This window comes from Gracilinanus agilis, chromosome 4 (assembly GCF_016433145.1).
Source record: "Gracilinanus agilis isolate LMUSP501 chromosome 4, AgileGrace, whole genome shotgun sequence".
NCBI lineage: Eukaryota > Metazoa > Chordata > Mammalia > Didelphimorphia > Didelphidae > Gracilinanus > Gracilinanus agilis.
This window is the reverse complement of record NC_058133.1, coordinates 11277215-11298374: the sequence shown is the minus strand read 5'-3', so window position 1 is coordinate 11298374 and position 21160 is coordinate 11277215. Positions and strand designations below refer to the sequence as shown.

Below are 21160 nucleotides of genomic sequence, written 5' to 3'. Positions count from 1 at the left end.
GGCCAAAGTCCAGGCCTGGTCAACGGGCCCCTGGACAATATGACCAGTGCCTAGTCATTCACCCTTTCCTCTAAGACCTCCGGGGACTGGAAGCTACTCCCTTCTTAGGAATTGCTAGGGAGTTTTTCAACAAAGAGGACTAGTTATTCAGAGATGACCCCAAACAAATCGAGCTGCCATCCTTACACAAGCAACCTTTCATGATCATAGACTTAATACCAGCCCAGCCTCATTTTTTTTTTTTGAAATGTGCTCTGGGTTTGCTTTGTAATCACAGAATATTAAAACCTAAAGGAAGCTCAGACCACAGAGGCAGCAGAACCAGAAAGGACCTTGGAATATGGAAGCTTAGAATATGGAAATGGTAGAGGGGAAGCGTCTTATAGTATACAATGTGGGAAGGAACAGAGGAAAGAAACTGGCATTTATGAAATGCCTACTATGTGTCAGGCACTATGCTAAGTGCCTTACAAATATTGTCTCATTTCATCTTCACAATGACCCTGCAAGGAAAATGCCCATTTCACAATAGAGGAAACTGAGGCAGGAAGCAGTTACTGACTTGTCCAAGGTTACATAGCTATCCGGTCCAGCCTGCTGGCTGCTTCTTAATATAGAATAGTCAATTTAGAAGGGGACTTAGAACACAAAATAGTGGTATATAGAATAGCAGATCGAGAAAGGACCTTAGAACACATTTTAGAGGTGGGAGAGACTTGAGAATGCAGAATATTAGACCCAGAGATGGCCTTAGATTATAGAGATTGGGCACTGAAAGGGACTTTTGAACCCAAATGTTGGAGCTGAAGGACGTTGTTGAGAATAGGTTCTTATCAGAAAATTTAGAACATGGAATGTAGAACTGGAAGGAACCTTAGTGATAATTTAGCTGCCTTCCTCCTGCCTATTTAATTTGGCAAAGACTTCATTACAAGGATTAGAATGTACCATCATCCATCGATCTGTGCACGTAGCCCAAAATACATTCCCCCTACAGGAAATTCAGACAACTGATAAAATAGCTGAGACGGAAACAATATCTCTCTGCAGCAGCCTCCAAAGTCAAGAAAATTTGAAGCCATAAAACAAGCAATTCCTCTGGGGAATGCTTGTTTCAAAATTACATCGCAGCTCTTGGTGGTATTTTTTTAAACAGCTATTAAAGAAAGTCAAGAAACAAACTTGAATTGTAGCTGCCCTCATGGAGAAGGTGGATTTCAGGAAATCTCTCTGGACAAAGCTTAGTTTGGAGTCTTGTAAGATTCCCTCTTTGTCTTCTCTGTCAGGCTATGTCTTCTTAATGTCTCCTCTCTCTCTCTCTCTCTCTCTCTCTCTCTCTCTCTCTCTCTCTCTCTCTCTCTCTCTCTCTCTCTCTCTCTCTCTCTTTTTCTCTTTGTCTATCTCTCTCTCTCTTTCTCTTTGTCTCTCTATCTCTTTGTCTCTCCCCCCCCCCCCCTCTCTCTCTCTCTTTGTCTCTCTATCTCTTTCTCTCTCCCTCTCCCTCTCCCTTTCTCTGCCTCTGGCTCTCTTATATTCTGTTTGTATTTTAAAAGAAAATTAAGGCTAATATCAGATTCCAATACATCAAAGGAAGGACCCATGATTTTGGCAATGTCAGTGCTACCCCAAAATGTCTTACTATATGGCCTTTGGGGGTTTCTGTGGTGAAAACTACTGTGATTCAATAGCCCATCTAGTAACAAATGTCTAAAGACTGGTCATCTGATGGCAGACTTGTCATTCATGGGCCCCTATGTGGAACCTTTGCAGCCTGGTAGGATCTTCTCGAATTTGCATCATGCTGGCCTCCCCTTTGGGAGCTCAAGGCTACCTTCATGTCAATAGGAAGTCTTGGAGGAAGACTTCAGAGCAGGACAGTTAGGACTGACCAATGTAAACTCCCATCCCCAGCAGCATAAGCTAAACACATTCTTTTCCTGAATTCTCATTAGTGACCTGTGCTTGTTTGTGTTGCAAGTAGCCCCCGTGGGGACCTTCTGATTTGGAGCAAGACTCTAAAAGAGCTCTCCTAGAGGAAAGAAGAAGCAGAGGTCAAAGGAACCTTCAGTGCAGTGGGCATATGACATGATGGGTGAAGCATTCCTCCTGATAGTTTGGGAGAGGGGGCCTCGATGCATTTTTAGAATGGGGAGAATTTCTTGGTACTTCCAAGAACTCACCTTTAACCTAGGAGTCTTGGGCTGGCAACCCAAGCTAGACAGTCTGCAGTGAAGGAAGGAAAGAGGCTCTAACATCTGATTAAGTATATTTCTTCCTCAACTGTCGAAGGGTCTTTTCCTGTCAAAGCATTGCCAGTTTGGGTCATCTTGGTTATTTCTCAGTAATTGAAGAATTTTTCATTTTTTTCTTGGTAATAATTCCTGGCTAAGTCATTTCATCCTCTACCTCAGTTTCTTCAACTATATATTGGGGATAATAATAGATCTCACCTCCTAGGGCTATTGGGAGGATCAAATGAGATGATAATAGTAATAAGCACTTAGCACCATGCCTGGCACATAGTAAGTGCTTTTTAAATGCTCTAAGAAGTGGAGGCAAGGATTGAGAGCATTTGGGGCAAGCAGTCAAGTGACAGAGGCAGGAGAGTCTTCTCTCTAGATTCCAAGTCAAGGACTTCTTCCTCCATATCACTTTGGCTTCAATAAGGAATATACATTGAGAGCTCAGAAAGCTGCCATCAGTTTTATCTTAGAATTCAAAGGGGTTTAGTCAACGAATAAATGGGGAAATGAGTAGAGTGTTAGGTTAGAGACAGAAAGACCAGAATTCAACTCCAACCTCAGAAACTTAGTTCCTAAACTTCTTCTCGGTTTTCTCATTCCTAAAATGGAGATAACAGTAGCACATACCTCACAGGGTTGTCAAGGGCTACATAAATATTTGGTATCATTAAGTATCATTTATTTCAGTTCCCTCATTTTGTTGCCCATCAGCAACTAAATCAAGATTCGAATCCAGGACACCTGACTTCTCTGCAAGTGGTCTTTACCCTACACCAACCTGCCTTCTAATTTAATAGGCATGAATTCTATTCAGCAGCTAGAGGCAGAAATCCTAACTAGGCCACATCCACTAAACCACCTCCCCATCCTTAAGCTTAGATATGTTACATCCTGCCTGTCCCCCATGGTGTCTTATCATATAAACTAGAGCTAATTGAATTAATTGGACTCGTGACACCCTCAGTCTGCTCCTTCAGGCAGGGCCGTGGCTGGCTCCTTTGGAACCAAGCTTGCATTGGTCCCCAAGTAAGTGGGGATCTCGGAAATGCTTTCTGATGGGGATAATGATGACCCGAGTTGTCTCAGTGATGCCCATCCCCACAGATACGACACAGGCTTTCAGAAAGGAACAGACTTCAGTTGCTAAGCAACGTTTGGAGGCCTGGGTCTCTTTCTCACACTAGGCAGGGGGGCAATGGCTGTTCCCAACTTCACTCAAGGACCTCGTGGTCCCACTTGCTTCCAAGTTGCTTTAGCAAAAGTATATTGCCAGGGGCCATCCCTCTGCATCCTAAATGATGGGCTTCCCAGGGGAACTTAGGGTAGGAGAAAGACAACACTTTTGTCTTTGTCTTTCTTTGTGTGTCTTCCAGGAACAGGCCCTTTCCCCATAATGAGGGGGTGAGGAATTAGTGGGGCAGCACCTCTTTGACTCTGATGCTGGAATAAAAGTCTTTCACTTTGGACTAATGTATCCTCTGACTGGACTAGTCATGAATAACACATTGGTGGGGGCTTATTTTGAGCCAGTGTTTTAGATTGATGCTACATCACAGAATGCACAAACCGAGCAGAGATTTTAAGGGGGGAGTCCTGCATGTTAGAGGGACTTATATGCTACATTTTGTTATTAAAAAAAAAAAACAAACAACATGGTAGCTTTGGTTTGTCTGGTGAGAAAAAAAAAAAGACATGACAAAGAGTTTCATTTCACAAAAGAATGAATGAGGATGAGGGTTCTTCACCTACAGTCAAGTCCCTTCCAAGAAGCCCAGAGTCTAGAATGGGAGCCACAGCAGTAAATGTTCAGAAGCCGAGACCTCAAGGAAGCCATGTTGTACAGTGTAAAGACTCTTCTTTCCGATACCGTCGGATAATCCCTGATTTGGGAGTTCAATGCTGTCTCTGCCACTTGCTTACACAGCTCTGAGTAAGTCACCCTTTCTGGGCTTCAGATGCAGATTTTCAGGGTCTGCCTCTCAGTCCATCACTGTGATCTTCCTACTCTGGGATCTGAGAGTGGTGCTAGGAAGCAGACAACATGGCGATGGTCATGTCCTTCCCCTGGCCCCCCGGCCCGATGGGTCCGGACAAGGCTCTTCAAATGCTTGTCAGCTGAGAAACACATGACTTCCAATGGTGAAGCAGTGGCCACAGACTTCCCAGAGCTTCTGCCTCCCAGAGCTGTGTGACAGGGGCCTCAGCCAGGCCCCCCTGATGCCTCTGGCTCTGTCCCAGTCATGTGCACCATGGCATCAGCCATCCTTCTCAGAGCTGGAGTAACTTCAAAAGGGAATTCTTTGGCTTATTCCACCACCTTACATCCTCCCACAGACACTGACCCAGGAAGGAAGGCCCCTGAACAGGAATTGGAGGAAGCCTTTTTTTTTTTTTTTCATGTGATTTATATTCAAATGACATATAATATGTTCAAATATTATATATTCAATTAACATATGCAGATATTATTTGACTAAATATATATCCACACAGACAAATTATATTTATACACACATATTTGAATATAAATCACATTAAAAACAATTTACTTCTCTCCTGGGTCAGCCTCTGTGGGAGAATATGAGAGAATTAGACTAGAAGAACTATTTTATTTTTTTTAAGTTATTAAACATTTATTAATATTCATTTTTAACCTCTTTACATACTTTATGCCCCTACTTTCCCCTTCACCCCCCCCCCCTCCACCCATGGCCAACGCACATCTCCACTGGTTGTAACATGTGTCCTTGTTCAGGGCCTATTTCCAACTATTTTATTTTTTAAAAAACCCTCTTGGCCTTTAAATAAAGGGCCCGGGCCCTTGAAACTCCATGACACTGTTGGTGATGGCACACAGATCTGGCTCTCTGTGAACTAGGGCCATTGCTGGTGCAAAGTGCCCATGGGAAGAACAGGGTAAGCCTTGGAGATGGTCAGGGGCCATGGGCAACTTCTGGGAACTCTTCCCTGCTTCCCTTAAACTTAAACTCATTCCAGAAGGCCAGAACTAGGTTTGGAGATGCAGCCCTCCTGCCTGCCTGTTAGCTAATGTTGACAAGATCAAGAAAGGGAGGCAATTAGATAAAAAGGAGGCAAGCCTGTGGGGGAGGGGGGAAAGAGGGGAGGAGGGGGACAGAGAATTTGTATTTTTCTTTTCAATCCATGCCTGGGTTCTTAAAGGAATCCTTCACAGAAATGTTCACAATCACAGGCGAGGCATCCCCTGACTGACAGTCCATGAATGGGTCAGAGAGGGGTTCCTCCAGCCCCCGGATTGGGAGTGTTTGAGAGGGGCTAATCCATCCTGGAACCTCCTGCCGCTGTCCATTAACAAGGGAATGAGCTAATGCTACTCTGCACAGGCGATCCCTTTGAAGAAGAAACTGGCCAGGGCTTCCCCCCTCCCCCCGGAGCCGCGGTTTGTCTCTTGGTCAAACTAGCAGTTTGGGCACAGCTGGGGGTCCTTCACATAGAACACGCAGTTGCCGGCTTTGGGGGTTTATTTCATTTTTTTCAAAATAATCTTCATCTTCCGGCTCCTCCATCAGAAAACAGTTCCCGCTGGGCAGAAACCCAGCCTGGAAACTGAGAGATGGGGTGGCGGTGCGAGTGCTGAGCAGCCCCCTCTGCCTTTGTCTTGCGGGTGCCCGTGTCACATTCCGTGCACTGCGGGGGAAAGGGTTAAGGAACACCTAGTCGAGTTGGGGGAGGGGGCCCACTTCAGGATTCCTTAAGTATCTCCAGGGCTCCCTCCATCTTTCTCCTGCTCTTTAGAAAGATGGCCGTGTTTCCCTTGCCGGCAGCCCCCTCCGAAAAGAATCCTTCCTCCTCCCCCGGCTCTTTCTGCTGAGCAGTACTAATGGGAACTGGAAAGCCCTTGAAGCACCAAAGGCAGCGGGACGATCTATAATTCATAAGTGCTGCCAGCCAGCCAGCTGAATCCATTTGGGCACCCCCCGATTCCATTAGCCCCTGCTGCCGGGAAAGAACGGGGCGAGCCGGCTTTTCCGCAAGGATGGAATGCAGAGACGGGCTTCGTTGGGGACCGGAGGATGCCCCCCGCCGGGGAATCTCTCTATTTTAGGCTCTGTCGTCATTTGGCCGCTGGATCTGCGGGGCTTTCCTGGCTCCTCGGGAGTCGCGTCTCTGGGCTCTGGGTATTCAGCGTGAGGAATTGTTGCGGGTCGCGGCGGCGGAGTGCCGAGCTTTCCAAAATGCCCGAAGCAAACTATTTGTTATCTGTGTCTTGGGGTTACATCAAGGTGGGTCCTGGTCCTTCCTGCTTGCTTGCACAGGTTTGGAGCGCGAGCCTTGAGACCGAGAGGAGCAGGCTGCGTGTCTGGCGTTTTAGGGGACCCTAAAACGCCAGACACACAGCCTGCAGAATGAGCTTGGGGATGGAGCCCCCGCTGGCCTCCCGGCTGGGAAAAGAGGCGCAGCTTCGAGGACTTGGCTTCCGGGGCTCTCGCCTGCCGTTTGGGGAAACCGAGGATTCCTCGCATTTCCTCAAACTTCGAATGCGTTCCCTTTCGATCGGGCTTCTGGACCCAATGGGCCGGCGGGGCTGCTCGCTAGGAACAATCGCGACGGAAAACAGCCTCTTTCTTGCAGGCTCTTCGCCAAACGCCCTCTCCCACCCGAAAAACAAAATCGGGTTTCTTTGTCTGCCTCAAAAGGGGGTCGGGTGTCACTGAGAGGAAGGGGGGGACGAGCGCGGGCGTCCGCGGGGGGCCTGGGAATCCGGCCTCATTCAAATCGAATTCGCCTTTATGGAAATGAAGCCCCGTGAAAGGGCTGCTGGCAGCCAAGTTCCCCAGGGCAGCCTCTGCAGCGGGAAAGTTGCAGACCATTGACCCGGCGCTGCTTCCTCGTTTCTTCTCTTAAGAAAGTCACTTCTCTTTTTCTTTCTCCCTCACACAGTTCAAGAGAATGTTGAACCGGGAGCTGACACACCTCTCGGAGATGAGCCGGTCAGGGAACCAGGTGTCTGAGTACATTTCAAACACTTTCTTAGGTAAGACATTTCGAGACTTTCACAGAATAATCGTCAGACTTTTTTATTGAAAAAACAAAACACAATAAAAGGCGTCAGTCACTGGGACCAGAACCAGGAGAGCGAGCCGGGGGCCTGGAAGGCATTCGGGCAGGTGTCCCTTCCCACTAGAGCTTTTTGTCCAGGTCAAATCAGTCTTAAAGAGAAAAAGAAGGAGGCGATGATGTCACAGGAGCATCCTGGGTGTTCTTGGAGGCAGGGAGGGGGGCTTGCTGTCAGCTTTGTCCTAGGGATTGGTGAGGTCCAGGCTCCTTCCCAGGCCATGGCAGTGGGGAAGCTCAGCCCCTCTTTCCTCTCCTCCAAACCAAAAGAACTCCAATTAGTCTTCTCCTAGGTTCACCTGCCCTAAGAGGGTTTCAGTGGCTAACAATTGGAAAGGGGTTTTCTTTTTTAGGAGGAGGCTTGGGTAGGGTGGAGCTAGCTTTCCCCCTAAAATGGTAGTTTATTTTGCTAAGTTTCTTTCCAGCAGTCTGGATAAATATTAATATATAATCTATAATAAATAAATATTATAAGAACTCGCATTTGGGGAGGGGAGTTAGTGGGAGGGAGGGCAGCTGGGGCCAGCATCATTTCCCAGAGCCCCCCCCTGCCTGTTATCTTGGTTCTTTGGGTGTTGGAAGAATTGGTCAGAAACTGCCTCAGGTCTGATGTAGCAGAACCAGGACAGAATTCGGTGGGTGTGACCCGCTCTGGTCCCTGGAACCTGGTTCTGGGTCCCTGATTCAGACCTGCGTGGGGCACTGAGGTTGCCCATGGCACGAATGTGTCTGGAATCCACTTGTCAGCCAAGTTTCTTGAGGCTTCTGTTCCGTCTTCGGATGTGTGCCCAAAGGGGCCAGGCTGCTGCTATTTCACAGGCAGATTTCTGCTGGCTCGTGTCTCCCTCAGCCACTCCACGTGCCAAGGGGACCTCATGCTTCCAGACCCGCATGCAGAGCCTCCCTTTGCTTGGCATAGCAACACAACATTAAATCAATGTGCATTTCCCTTTATACCTCAGGGAACTGCATTACCTCTGGAGAGGAGAAGAGAGGAAGGAGAAGGGAGGAGAGAAAAGGGAGGGGAGGGAGGAAGAGAGGAGAGGGAAGAAAAAAGAGGGGAGAAGGAGGGGAAGGGATAAGAGGAAAGGAGGAGAGGAGAGGCAAAGAAAGGAGAAGAGAGGAGGAGAGCAAAGGAGAGGAAAAGGGAGAGGCAGAAGGAAGGGCAGGGGGAGCAGGGAGGAGAGAGAGAAAGAGAGAGTGATAGAGGGAAAGAGAGGGAGATCCAGCTTCCTGAGCTCACGGGGAATCCATCCTCCCTAGGTTTGTTTCCGCAGTCAGTCCACCACTGGGCATGTCCCAGTAACTGGGCTCTGAGCTTGACAAGTGCTTTGGCCACAGGGCTTAGGAATGTGCGAATTTCTGTGGCTCCTCTGCCTTTACATCTGAATACCCAGAGGGCTTTGTCTGAGAACAAAGGAAAAGAAAAAGTGGGATTGCACTTATGTCCCCAGGCTCCTCTCTCCCAATCCTTGCTCTGGCCTTTGAAGGGAAGCCTCCAGCAGCTAAGGACCCCTGCATTTATTTGCAAAGTTCCCAGCCCTGCCCAGTCTTTTTTTTTTTTTTTTTTTTTTTTTTTTTTTTTTTTTTTTTTTTCTGCAGTCCTCTAATCCTCCCCCTCCTTCCCATCACCACCATTTTTGGGTGAGGAGAGTGTTGCCTTTCAGATTGTACAGTGAGGCGAGGGACAGTGGAATTCTGGGAAAACAATAATTGATGTGACCATCACATCTCCTTCCCCAAAGCTTCCCTGACTGCCCAAAGAGAGAGCTCAGGAAATGAGGGCCAGCTAGAGCAGTTGGTCCAGCAAAGGCTAAGGGCTAGACTCCAGCCTGGGCGGCCGCACACACATGTCCACACACGTGTAAGGGGGAGCGTTAATTAGTGGCAGCCTCATCTCAGGCTCTCATTAAGGATGCTGACTAGAGCAGATGACACAGAGCTTCCCAGCCCAGCTCGTTTTCCCCCTCTTTTCTTTTCTTTCCAAATGTCAGCTTTGCCGGGTGTTTTCTATGCCTGGTGGCCGCAAGCTTCTGAAGGACAGAAGAGTCTTTCCAGATATTTCTCAGCAAACACTAGCGCAGGTTAATGAGGAAGGTTAGCAAAGCAGCCTCCCCGGGAAGCTTTCATTAATGGACTAGGGAGGCTGAGAGGACCTGGGTGGATCCTGGCAAAAATGACTTCATCTCTCAGACTCAGTTTCTTCCTCTATAGAATGGGGATAATAATGCATGGTATAATGATTGTACTGAGAGTTCCTGCACATGCCTCGCTCTAGCTCTGGGAAATGGCTAGGAATGATGGTGGAGAGAGTGCTGAGTCTGGAGACAGGAAAAACCCAGTTCAAATCTTGCTAGCTTTGAGATCCTGGGCAAGTTCATTAGCCTCTCACCTTCAGTTTCCTTCTCTGTAAAATGGGGATAATAATAACAATTCTCATGAAGATCAAATGCCTTCCTATCTATGAAGTGCTTTTTCAGATCTCCTAGTGCTGGGTAAAGTGAGCTGCTGAGCACCCACTCCCATTGGACTGACCACCTAAACTCAGATGGGTAGTGTGTGTGCTGTGATAAGCTCTAGACATTCTTTGTCATTAAGTTAATAAAAGGTACCTCACTAGGTTGTCTGGAGGCTTCAATGGGTCCTGGATCTGTAAAGGACTTAGCCAGTGTTCCATTGTTCTGGAGATGTCACCTCTGGAAAGAATCAGTGATGCCATTAGATCAGTGGTTCCCCAACTTTTTTGGCCTCCCGCCCCATTTCCAGAAAAAATATTCCTTAGCCCCCTGGAAATTAATTTTTAAAAAAATTTTAATAGCAATTAATAGGAAAGATAAATGCACCTGTGGCCATCACCGCCTCCCTGGATCGCTACAGCACCCACCAGGGGGTGGTGGCACCCACTTTGAGAATCACTGCATTAGATGGTCCATTTCTCCCAGTAGATGAGAAGTTCCTTGAGGGCAGGCACTGGTCCATAGGCAAGCTTGGCTCAGTGGTTTGTCCATCCATTAAGTTCAGTTAAAGATTCCAAGGCCAGTGCCAAGAAAGTCATCCCAGCCATTTGCATAAGGATATGGCCTCCCAGCAGCCAGAGATGCTACAGAGCCTCAGACCTTAGTAGGAGTTAGTTTTCTATTGATTTTCTATTGATCTGACTCAGCAGTTGCTTGCAAAACACAGCATTTCTAGGGATTCCCATTCTACCATGTCAACTCCACTGCTGGGATCATATTTCAAAGTCCATGATAAATAGAGTTTACAGCCCAAAGACACCCTGGTTATCACTGACCACCTAGTCTAGGGGTTCCTAACTGGCAGTCCAGGAGTTGATTTTTTAAAAAATACGTTGATAGAGGACAACTAGGTGGCTCAGTGGATTGAAGGTTAGGACCAGAGTCAGGAGATCCTGGGTTCAAATCTGGCCTCAGATACTTCCTGGGCAAGTCCCTTAACCCCCTTTGCTTGATTCTTTTGCCTTGGAACTAGTACACAGTATTGATTCTAAGGCAGGAGGTAAAGGTTTAAAAAAAAATGTTGACAGCCATATGTCAATATAATTGGTTTCTTTTGTGATGCCATAGATTCTATTTTATGGATTTAAAAAATATGATTCCAAGAAAGGGTCCATAGGATTTTCTAGAGTGCCAGAAGGGGTCTAGAACTCAAAAAATAGTTAGGAACTCTAGATGCTGGGATCACACAGCTAGTAAGTGTCAGAGGTGGCTTTTGGCCAAGGTTTTCACTGGAGCCCTCTTCCCTCCCCTAAATCAAGTTTTTTCTATTATCTTTTGATTTGTGCCCCCTAGCTGATGGGAGGAAATTCAGAATAGGGAAACCCATCAGTTGTTCCATTGACCAAGCTAGGGAAACACCCATTAGTGTCAAATTGGTGCTCTTGCAGCTGAAGAATGACTTTCTCCTTTATTGTGATGTTCCAGGCACAGCGGTAGGGCAGCTCAATTACCCACTATTGTAGGAATCTTTAATTAAGCCCAGGAAGGAGCTGCTGGTGCCAGGGTCCCCCTGGAGACATGCATATCTGCACAGGCACAGGACTAACCAGCTCATGAAAAATGCTAGTCGTGAAACACAGAAGCAATCGTTTCCTCCCTCCTATTAGTGCTGTGATCCTTTTTTTTTTTTTTTAATGTGGGAAAGGAAAAAGAACAAGCCAATGGCTCATGTGGTAGAAATAAAGCTGTCCCTCAGACCAGGGGGCAGTGGAAAGAATAATGCCCTTGGAGTCTCAGGACATGAGTTCCAATCTTATCTCTGACACAACTTGTACAATCTCAGCTAAATGACTTCATCTTTCTCCCTCATCTGAAAAATGACTGGGTTGGATAAGGTGAGACCTCTTTCAGCTCCAGACCGAGGAGCCTGTGAGCCACAGACACTAGTAGAGAGAGTTCAGAGAAAGAACACTGGGTTTGGAAGATGGAGGACCTCAAGTTCAGACCTAGACTCTTGCTAAGGAGACACATTAATCTTGGAAGATTCACTTAGTCACAGTTCTCTCTTCTTTAAAATAAGGAGATTAGAGATGCTCATTCCTAAGGTCCCCGGGAGCTTAAGATCTTACTTCAAAATGTATTTTAACTTGTATGGGGAGAGGGAGGTTTAGGGACCAAGTCCCTCCCCCATATTGACTTGATCCAGAGATTAATGAAGCAAGCAAGAATGTATTCAGTTCCTGCCATATCCCAGGCACTGTGGTAGAGCTATTGGTACTCTAGAAAAAAAAATCCCAAGGAAAAAAAAAATCAACTCCTACCATCCCTCAAATAGCTTAAATTCCATCAGATGAGGCAATGTGTCCATTATATATTTATGGTTTTAAGTATATATATTGTACATTTAAATGGTTTTAAATGGCATCAATTAAAATGAAGGAAGGTGTTCTGTAGAGCACAGTATTGATGATGGAGAAGGGTAGAGATATGACTTAGATATGTTCCATTGTTTGTTTGTGTCGGGGTCTCTGGGACCCCATGGACCGTAACTCTCCTTGGGGTTTTCTTGGCCGGGATGCTGGGGTAGTTCGCCATTTCCTTCTCCAGTAGACCCTGGGAATCCTTTTGTCAGCAATCAGAGGTCAAGTAACTGGCTCAGGGACTCAGTTCATTGCATGTGTGCATACAAACATATACATTTAGAGATATAAACATATAAAACATACATATAAACATATTACATTGGTAATGTAATATGTATACATTGTGAATGAAATTAACAATAATATAATAATTAAAATTATTGCATGAGTATAGGTATATTATTAGAAGTAATACATGTATAATAATTGTCATATAGAATGTAGGCAATTATTATATGCAGTAATATGTGTATTATTACACCAATTGAATCATTAAATTAACCAGTTGAGCTTCTAAACCTCCTATTACCAAGCCACAGAAAATAAAGAAGATAAAAAGAACCTTTTAAAAATCAGTGAATGCCGAAGTTGAAACTTTTATATAAGTCAGACTAGATCACCGCTCCCAGACTGTCCATTTTAGCAGGGAGGAAGCCCCGACTCAGAAGAGGGGAATGATATGTCCAAGGTCACTGAGATAGTAAGCATCAACAATCAATTATAGAATCGAGGATTTAAATCTACAAGGCACCTGAGAGGTTACCCAGGCCAAACTGCCTATTTTATAGAGGAGGAAATCGAGACCCAGATTGGTTAGGTAAATAGTTTGAGGTCACACAAGGAACACACAGCACTCGTGTATATCCTTAATCGATGTTGGTTGGATTGAAAAGATTTGTTATTTTCTTTTTTTCCCTTTTTATTGTCCTAGCCAAGTAAGATCTAAACCCTTCTGCCCTTCTACTGTGCCCATGGTGGACTGAGAATGTATCTCCTCCCCCTTCTCTCTTTTGCAGACAAGCAGAACGAGGTGGAGATTCCATCTCCCACCCAGAAAGACAGAGAGAAGAAGAAAAAAGAGCAACAAGTCATGACCCAGATTAGTGGCGTCAAGAAGCTGATGCACAGCTCTAGTTTGAACAACACCAGCATCTCTCGCTTCGGGGTCAAGACGGAGAAGGAGGATCACTTGGCCAAAGTAGGTACCAGCCAGGGAGTGAGGATGTTTGTGCTCTGCAAAATCAGGATAGGAATAGAAGCTCGGTTCATCCTTAGAGGAACATTTGGGGGGTAGCGAGGAAATCTTGGCAGTTGGGACTGGGGCTAGGTTATTAGCTTGGAAGTCAAAGGAACTGGGTTCAAATCACACCTTGGGTGACTTTTGTGGGGAGGATCCTAGCCAAGGTGGGTTGCTTTTTTTCTGGGAGAGTGAACTTGGAAAGGAGAGAAAAAAATAGATTTTTTTAATTGAAAAAACTTAAAATTAACTTGATCTAGTACAATTACATGTAGTTAGCCAAACTTTTCTTAAAGACCCAGAGTGAAGGGGAATCCAATACCTCTCAATTCATTCTATCCCTGGGCTAAGTAGAGTGAGCTATTTGTTCATTCACTTAAGAGTTAAGAGACCTTGGGCAGACAATTCACCCTCCCGGGCCTCCATTTCCTCATCTGTCAAATGGGATGATTTATAGGATTTCTTCCTGTAAGGAATCTTAGATTACTCCAATGCCCTCACTTGAAGGTGCCCAGGTCACAGAGTAGTTAAGAACAGGGCCAGGACTTAAGCCTAGCTCTTCTGACTACAAATCAGAATTCTCTGTTTGCCGGGATGTTTCCTACAACACCTTCCCACTGGAACATTCCAGTCTCCCAAGAAGAATGGCCAGAGACCCGAATCAGAGCTGACTTGGGTCCCACTCTGAAGCTCAGACCTCAAGCTGGAATACTTGGCCCATCTCTCCCCATCTGATGACCCAGTGACTCTAATCTGTAAAACAGAATCAGTGCGGAGCCTGCTCTATATGGCAGCCTTTTAAGGTGAAATGATTCAGGCTGACTTAGACACGCTGATGTCCTGACAGCTGAGTGGAGCCATGTTTCCTGGCTTTCAGCTGCTGTCCCCGAATGTCAGAGGCATCTCCCTAAGCCTATTTCTAAAGCTTTTGCAAAAGTCTTATAGTCACCATAGAAGGAAGTTTGGCTCTTAAGTCAGAGAATTTGGGTTCAAGTCCTCATTTCACCGTCACTACTCCTACAACCCAAACAGAATGAATAAAGTCAAAGGAACTAAGGAACTAATGACAATTTGGGGTGGGGAGAGCAGAAATGGAATGAAAGGCTACAGGTCAGCTACAATCGTGTAGGGGGAAGGACTCACTACATGTATCAAATGACAGCAAGTTTCATCAGTGACAAGATGTTCCATATTGATTCTTGATTGAAGAGTTGTTTTTAAATGAAGCAAAATACTCTCTCTAAAGGGCTTTATTGTTGTTTTAGGAACTGGAAGACTTGAATAAATGGGGTCTCAACATCTTCAAAGTAGCTGGCTATTCCCACAACAGGCCCTTGACGTGTATCATGTACGCCATATTCCAGGTGAATAAAGGGGAGCTGTAGGAAAATCCATTGGATGATTCTTTATTTTCCTCCCATCCCAGTGACTTTCCCAGTTTTCTTCTACTCTGCTTGTGGGTAAGCATCCACCACCATCCCCTTATTTGTGTTTTTACAGGAAAGAGACCTCCTAAAGACATTCAAAATCTCTTCAGACACATTTGTAACCTACATGATGACTTTAGAAGACCATTACCATTCCGACGTGGCCTATCACAACAGCCTCCATGCTGCCGATGTTGCTCAGTCAACCCACGTTCTTCTTTCTACCCCAGCCTTGGATGTGAGTCATGGTGCCAGGCTTCTCATGCTACCCTTTATCCCTTAAAAAACAATACTCTGCAGAATTTACTATGCCTGTGTCTAGGATACCTATGGTCACATCAATGTGGTGATGTCCATTGTCGATGGCACCTTCAGTCAATTCCTAAGACATTATTCTTGAGTATTTAAATTTAAAACTAACAGTACCCTATGATATTGTGATAGACCAACCTTTAATTTCTTCTTTTTCCAAGCGTATATTAATGAGTTTTGAATAATGAATAAATAATGAATATTATTTAATGAAGAAAGATTTTCAAGGTTAGAAAATGTCACCTAAGATTGAGGACTGAAAGGTTCTTAGAGACCATTGAAGTGATGAGAAAACTGAGGCACAGAGATTTTACAGGAACTTTCTAGTCCTACAGAGTTGAGATTTGAACTTTTGTCTTCTTGATTTCAAGTCCATATAGTGCTGCTTCTCAGATCCATCATTCAACAAAGTTAGTGAAATAGCTGTCCTCTCTAGATAGGGAAACTGAGTCCTGGGCTATAATTCCAATCTACCTTATACTCACTGTGTGAAATAAGACAAATCATTTCCCTCCCTGGGCCTCACTTTCCCAATTTATAGAAGGATGAGGGCAGACCAAATGATCCCTGAAGTCCTTTCAAGTTCTTATACTAGGTGACTATCATTGAGCTCCAACTCTGTGTCCATCCACCATGGTATTTAATTACCTTATGGGGAAAGAGCAGCTATACATCCATGTTCCCAATGGTAAGGCCCTTGCAATCTAGCTGAGAAGAGAGAACATGTATCCATAAAATCATTAGAGAACCATTTTATTAATGAATGCAGGATGAGTTTAGAGAAAGAAAGAGATTAGAATGGAGTTTAGGAATCTGAGAAAGCTTCATAGAAAGAGGTAGAATTTTCCCCTTCAAGGCCATAAGATCCCCCAGATCCAATTATCATGTGGGTCTCCAGCATCTCAAAGAAATTTCCATTTCCTATATTTTCTCATCGACAGAGTTTGCTCCTAGAGGAGTTGCTCTCTAAAGGATGAGTAGAAGTTAAATAAGAAAAGTGAAAGAATGTGGAGGCAATGCAGTATAATAACAAAAATACCTCTGGACCAGGACTCAAGAAGATCTGGGCTCAAATTCTGCCTTTTCATTTGCCTGCCTCTGTCACCTGTGAGAGTCATCTCACCTGTCCTGGCCCTCATGTTCCTCGGACAAAATGGAATTACTGGACAAGGGGCCTTTGGGATCTAAATGTCTGATCCCGTGATATGATCAAAGCTCAGCTCCATCCCAAGAGAGGGGAACAATCATGATAGATGCTGGGGATCAGTAACTCAGAAAGAAGGCAAGCTAGAGTGGGAATAACTCAGAAAGAAGGCAAGCTAGAGTGGGAAAGGAGATTCAGAAAACCCAGGTCACCTGAAAGAACTCAAAAGGCCAGACTGATGTCTTAGGAAATTCATCTGGGATGAATGAGTGAAGGGATGAGAGAACGAATGACACTGAAGGACCACACTCGTCCACGGGGAGAGGCTTCACTTCTCTTTCCTTAGAGTCTAGAACCTGGCCCTGGATTCACCAACTTACTCCTTCAGAAACTCTCAAAGGTCCTTAGATGCCACCTTGGAAGTGTCCTGGGTTCCTTCCCAGTCTTGTAGGAGCATGCCCTGCATCCGTGACCCACTCTATGTGTATTCAAGGATCTCAAGTCAATAGTTTACATAAACCATCTTGGCAGTGTGGTAATGAACAGTCAGGCCTGGACCTGCAGACTGGAAGAGTGGGGAAATAACCCTGACTCCAAGCCCTCTTAGGGCAGAGACTGAAAATGCCTTCTGTTCATGGACGCACTTGGTATTTTTTGTTAGAAATGCAGTTTTTATTCAGGTCTCCTGTTTAAAGAAAAAAAAGCCATTCTCCTTCTAAGGGTGAATGTAGATGCTTTAAATAAATAATCATGACATTTGTAGACATATAGTATACACATATACATACATATGTGTATATGTATACACACACACACACATATATATGAAGAACTTATCCTCATGCTAACCATGTGAGGTAACTACAATAGCTATAATTCTCTACATTGCACAGATGAAGAAATTGAGGCTCATTTGGGCTAATTGAATGAGATACCCCCAAAGAGTTGTAGATACCTCTGCATTGGAGGCAGAAGGATTCCACAGTAAGAATAATGAATTTGGAGAGGATCTGAGTTCAAATCCTGGTTCTACCATTTACTATGTGACCCTTGGGCAAGTCATTTTATCTCTCCAGCCCTCACATATCTCATCTATAAGTTATGAGGGGTGGGCTAGATGGCCTCTGAGGTCTCATTCACCTCCAGATCTGATATCCCAAGTTACTGAACTTCCCAGGGCCTCGATTTCCTCATCTGTAAAATGAAGGGCTGGATAAGAGGAAGTCTAAGGAATCTTCTGGCCCTAGATCTATAATCCCAAGCAAAGTCTGGATGACTTTTTGCCAAGGGACAGAAGGCAATGCTGTGGAAGTATGAGCTAGGCCAGCTAGATGAGAAAGTTTTCCAGCCTTGAGGTTCTGGGATTCTGTGCTTTGTTTATGATGACCCACACAGGCGATTTCATGGTGGGATTCCAATCCAGATTTGTCTTGACTTCAGATCCAAGACTTTCCTTCCACACCATGTTGCCTCTCTGATTAAAACACGCCCTATCTGTTTTTCCCTTCTCGTGTCAGAGAGCCCTGAGATGAAGTCTTCTTTCCTTTGTTCCCTAGGCTGTCTTCACTGATTTGGAAATCCTGGCTGCCATCTTTGCGGCTGCAATCCATGATGTTGATCACCCAGGGGTCTCCAATCAGTTCCTCATCAACACAAGTGAGTTCTTGGCTTGGGCTGTGATTCTAGGCAACTCCATGACTAATAGCCTTTTTCCTGTCTATTGTTTTCATTTGAGATAGTGGAAAGTATAAATAATGAGGTCATTCTTCCATTGTACTAGTCAGTGGTCAAGCTCTTCCCTGGATAGTGCGTCCAGCTCTGGCTCCACACTTTTACAAGCTGCAGGATGAGCCTGGAGAAGGTCCAGACGAGGGGCCATAAAAATATTTTGGAGGGTGGAAAACAAGACTTAGGAGGAAAGACGAAAGGAAATGTAATGATTCAGGATGGAGAAGGGAAGGCTGAGGAATCATTTGATAATGGTCTCCAGGAGTATGCCCAGCACTTACAAAGAAACTTTCTGACTCACACACTTGTTGATCTCTCCTGAGCACTAGACAAAGGGTTTGGGAGTTGAGAAAAATTTCCTGAAGTTCCAGTAAAACAAAGGTATCAGTGCCTTATGAAAGCCATTAATTAAGTGTTGCAGAGATTCTGTACAGGTGATCTGGGAAGGTCTGAAGCAAGAGGAATGACCGAGGCAACCTTGGCATGTCCTGCCAGGTTCCTGATTCTGTAACGTAGCTCAAAGTTGAAATCATGCCTCATCTTTTTTGTCCTTTATATTATGGACCATCAATTTAGAGCTGGAGGGGACCTTCCAGGTCATCAATTTCAGTTCCTTCATTTTATGGATCATAAGATCATAGATTTAGAATTGATGGGTCCTTCAAGGCCATCAACTCCTTCATTTTACGAGGAAAGAAACTAAGGCTCAGAAATGATAAGACATTAGCCCAGGGACACACAGGTGATGAATGGCTCAAACAGAATTTGAACCCAGGTCTTCCACATTGCAGGCTATTAATTCTGGCCCCTACACCACTCTGCCTCATACAATGGCCTTTCATGTTCAATGGGCCAAGAAGGATTCATTCTTCAATATGTCAGTTCTAAGTATTTCATGTGTCTCTTGTTAGTGACTCAAAATTAGGTTGGATTTCCCATGAAAAAAGATTATCTGACATTGGTGATGATTAACATTCTGGTGCTGACAGTTCCATAGAGACATTATTTCATCTCTTCCCTGTTTAATACCTATGGTGGTAATTGATAGATAGTTCAAGCCTTTCTGTCTTTTAAGGTCCTATTTAGGCGTGGGTACATGCCTTTGGGCAACTGCCTGTTGGGGCCAGTTAAAGCAAGTTCCAGTCCTCTTCTTGGCTATTTGGTTTTAACCAGAAAAAACCTTTTCTCCACACTGGGCATCTGCTCAGCCAGCCACAGGGCACATTACTCACTTCAGCCCCTACTGTGTGCTAAGCAAACTAAAGAAACCCTCACTGCAAAAATAATGAAAGCATTTGGAATAGTGATGGCTTTGGAGAACCAGCCTCAGAGTCGAGAAGCCAGGAATTCAAGTCTCGCTTCTGGCACTTGCTATGTGATCCTGGGGAAGTGACTTCCCCAGTGAGTGCCCCTCTCGCAGACCATAAATTCTAGTAGGCACAGGGGTGCATTGACATGGGGATTTTCCAAAGGAAATTACAGGTCCAGCTCAAAAAAAAGGAAAATCCCATAGCAATCATGGTGTTCTGGTGGGAGCACAGGATTGATTTCAGAAGATTAGGGTTCAAATCTTGGGTTGACTACTTTATAGCTCTGTGATCTCAGGGAAATCATTTGACCTCTCTGGAATCATTTGCTCATGAGAAGAATACTATTGCTGTTGATAAATTGCTTTGTAAGCCCTCAGGTCCAATCAGTCAGTAAGGGATTATTCTGCTGAGGCTCTGGTCTAAGTGCTGGGGATTCCAACAAAGGCAAATAAGGACATTTCCCACACAGTCTGCACATTTTAATATTAAGAGCATCCGTTGTTAATATGATATCCTGCTCTTTCCTGTCCCTCGGCCTTGAGTAGCCCATTCTCCAGAAGCCAGCTCACATGGAGCCTCCTTTAGGAAGCCCTTCCTGACAGTCCCGCCGCTGCCATCCCATTCACCACTGCCTTTTACAAACCGCCTGTGCCCGTCCCCAGCCCGTCCCCTTCAGCCTGGCACTGGCGTAGGCACAGACAAGCAGGCACAGGTCTGATCTTGTTGCTTGAGTAGAAGTTTTTTTTTTTTTTTTTTTTTTTTAAGAGTAACGACTGTCTTACTCCGTGTGTCCTACCAAAAAGCGCTTTATACAGCGCTTTGTCCAATGTCAGTCAACAGGCAGTTATGACAAACTAGTCCCTGCCCTCAAGGAACAGACTTTCTCGGAGGGAGATAACAATGAGCCCAAGTTCTAAACACGAGGGACACAGAGAAGGATGAAAGGCGGCCCCCCTTCTCAAGAAGCTCACAGTCTGGTGCAATTATATTGTGTGATAGGACGACACAGCCTGTGAAGATTACCAGAAAGGCAAAGACTCTTCTAGATGCTTATTGAATTAATACATTGAATAAATGAAAGTGGAGTGCTAGGAAGATCTGAGATCAAATCCTGCTTCCGACCCTTACTAGCCCTTTGATACTGGGTAAATCATTTCTATTTCTCCCTCAGTTGCCTTTTCCATAAAATGGGCATAGCAATACCACCCACCTCCCAGGGTCGTTGTAAGGATCAAATGAGAAAACCCATGTAAAATGTTCTGTAGGCCAAACTTTAAAACACTCTTTACTATCGTTTCTTCATGGCTCTTGGAGCTGGAAGGGATCAGGATTGGGGGTGGGAGGGAACCCGAGACCCCAAACAATGGCAACACATCCACAGGTGAAATAAGTACTTGCTTTGTGTCAGGAAGGGATGACTATCATTGGCTTTCATGAACAGATTAGACTAGCCGATTGCCAAGATCCCTCCTCACTCTCAAATTCTGGCGTTCTACGCCTCGTATAGTTTGGTTTTCTTTTTAGTGAAAAGTCCCCTTTTTCTTCCTCCTAGATTCTGAACTCGCTCTGATGTATAACGATGAGTCTGTTTTGGAAAACCACCACCTCGCCGTCGGGTTCAAGTTGCTCCAGGAAGAACATTGTGACATTTTTCAGAACCTGACCAAGAAACAGCGTCAGACCCTTCGGAAGATGGTGATCGACATGGTGAGGCTTCTTTCCCTCCCTCGGCCACCCTTCCTGATGCCCTCGGGAGGCAGAAAGTCTTGATGCGCGGAGGAGCGTT

General features: G+C 45.1%; 1 protein-coding gene across 2 annotated transcripts in view; it reads left to right on the top strand.

The window, feature by feature from the left end:
- Window positions 1–21160, top strand: part of PDE4B (phosphodiesterase 4B) — a 533173-nt gene that overhangs the window by 506444 nt on the left and 5569 nt on the right. Inside the window, exons 1-7 of one of the 2 annotated variants that reach the window (XM_044671594.1) lie at window positions 6458–6505; window positions 7164–7257; window positions 13233–13414; window positions 14719–14817; window positions 14954–15118; window positions 17893–17992; window positions 20927–21081. In XM_044671594.1, the coding sequence (XP_044527529.1) occupies window positions 6458–6505; window positions 7164–7257; window positions 13233–13414; window positions 14719–14817; window positions 14954–15118; window positions 17893–17992; window positions 20927–21081 (843 nt within the window). Of the gene's footprint in view, window positions 1–6457; window positions 6506–7163; window positions 7258–13232; window positions 13415–14718; window positions 14818–14953; window positions 15119–17892; window positions 17993–20926; window positions 21082–21160 lie in introns of those variants that run through there. The other variant, XM_044671593.1, reaches the window with a different exon arrangement.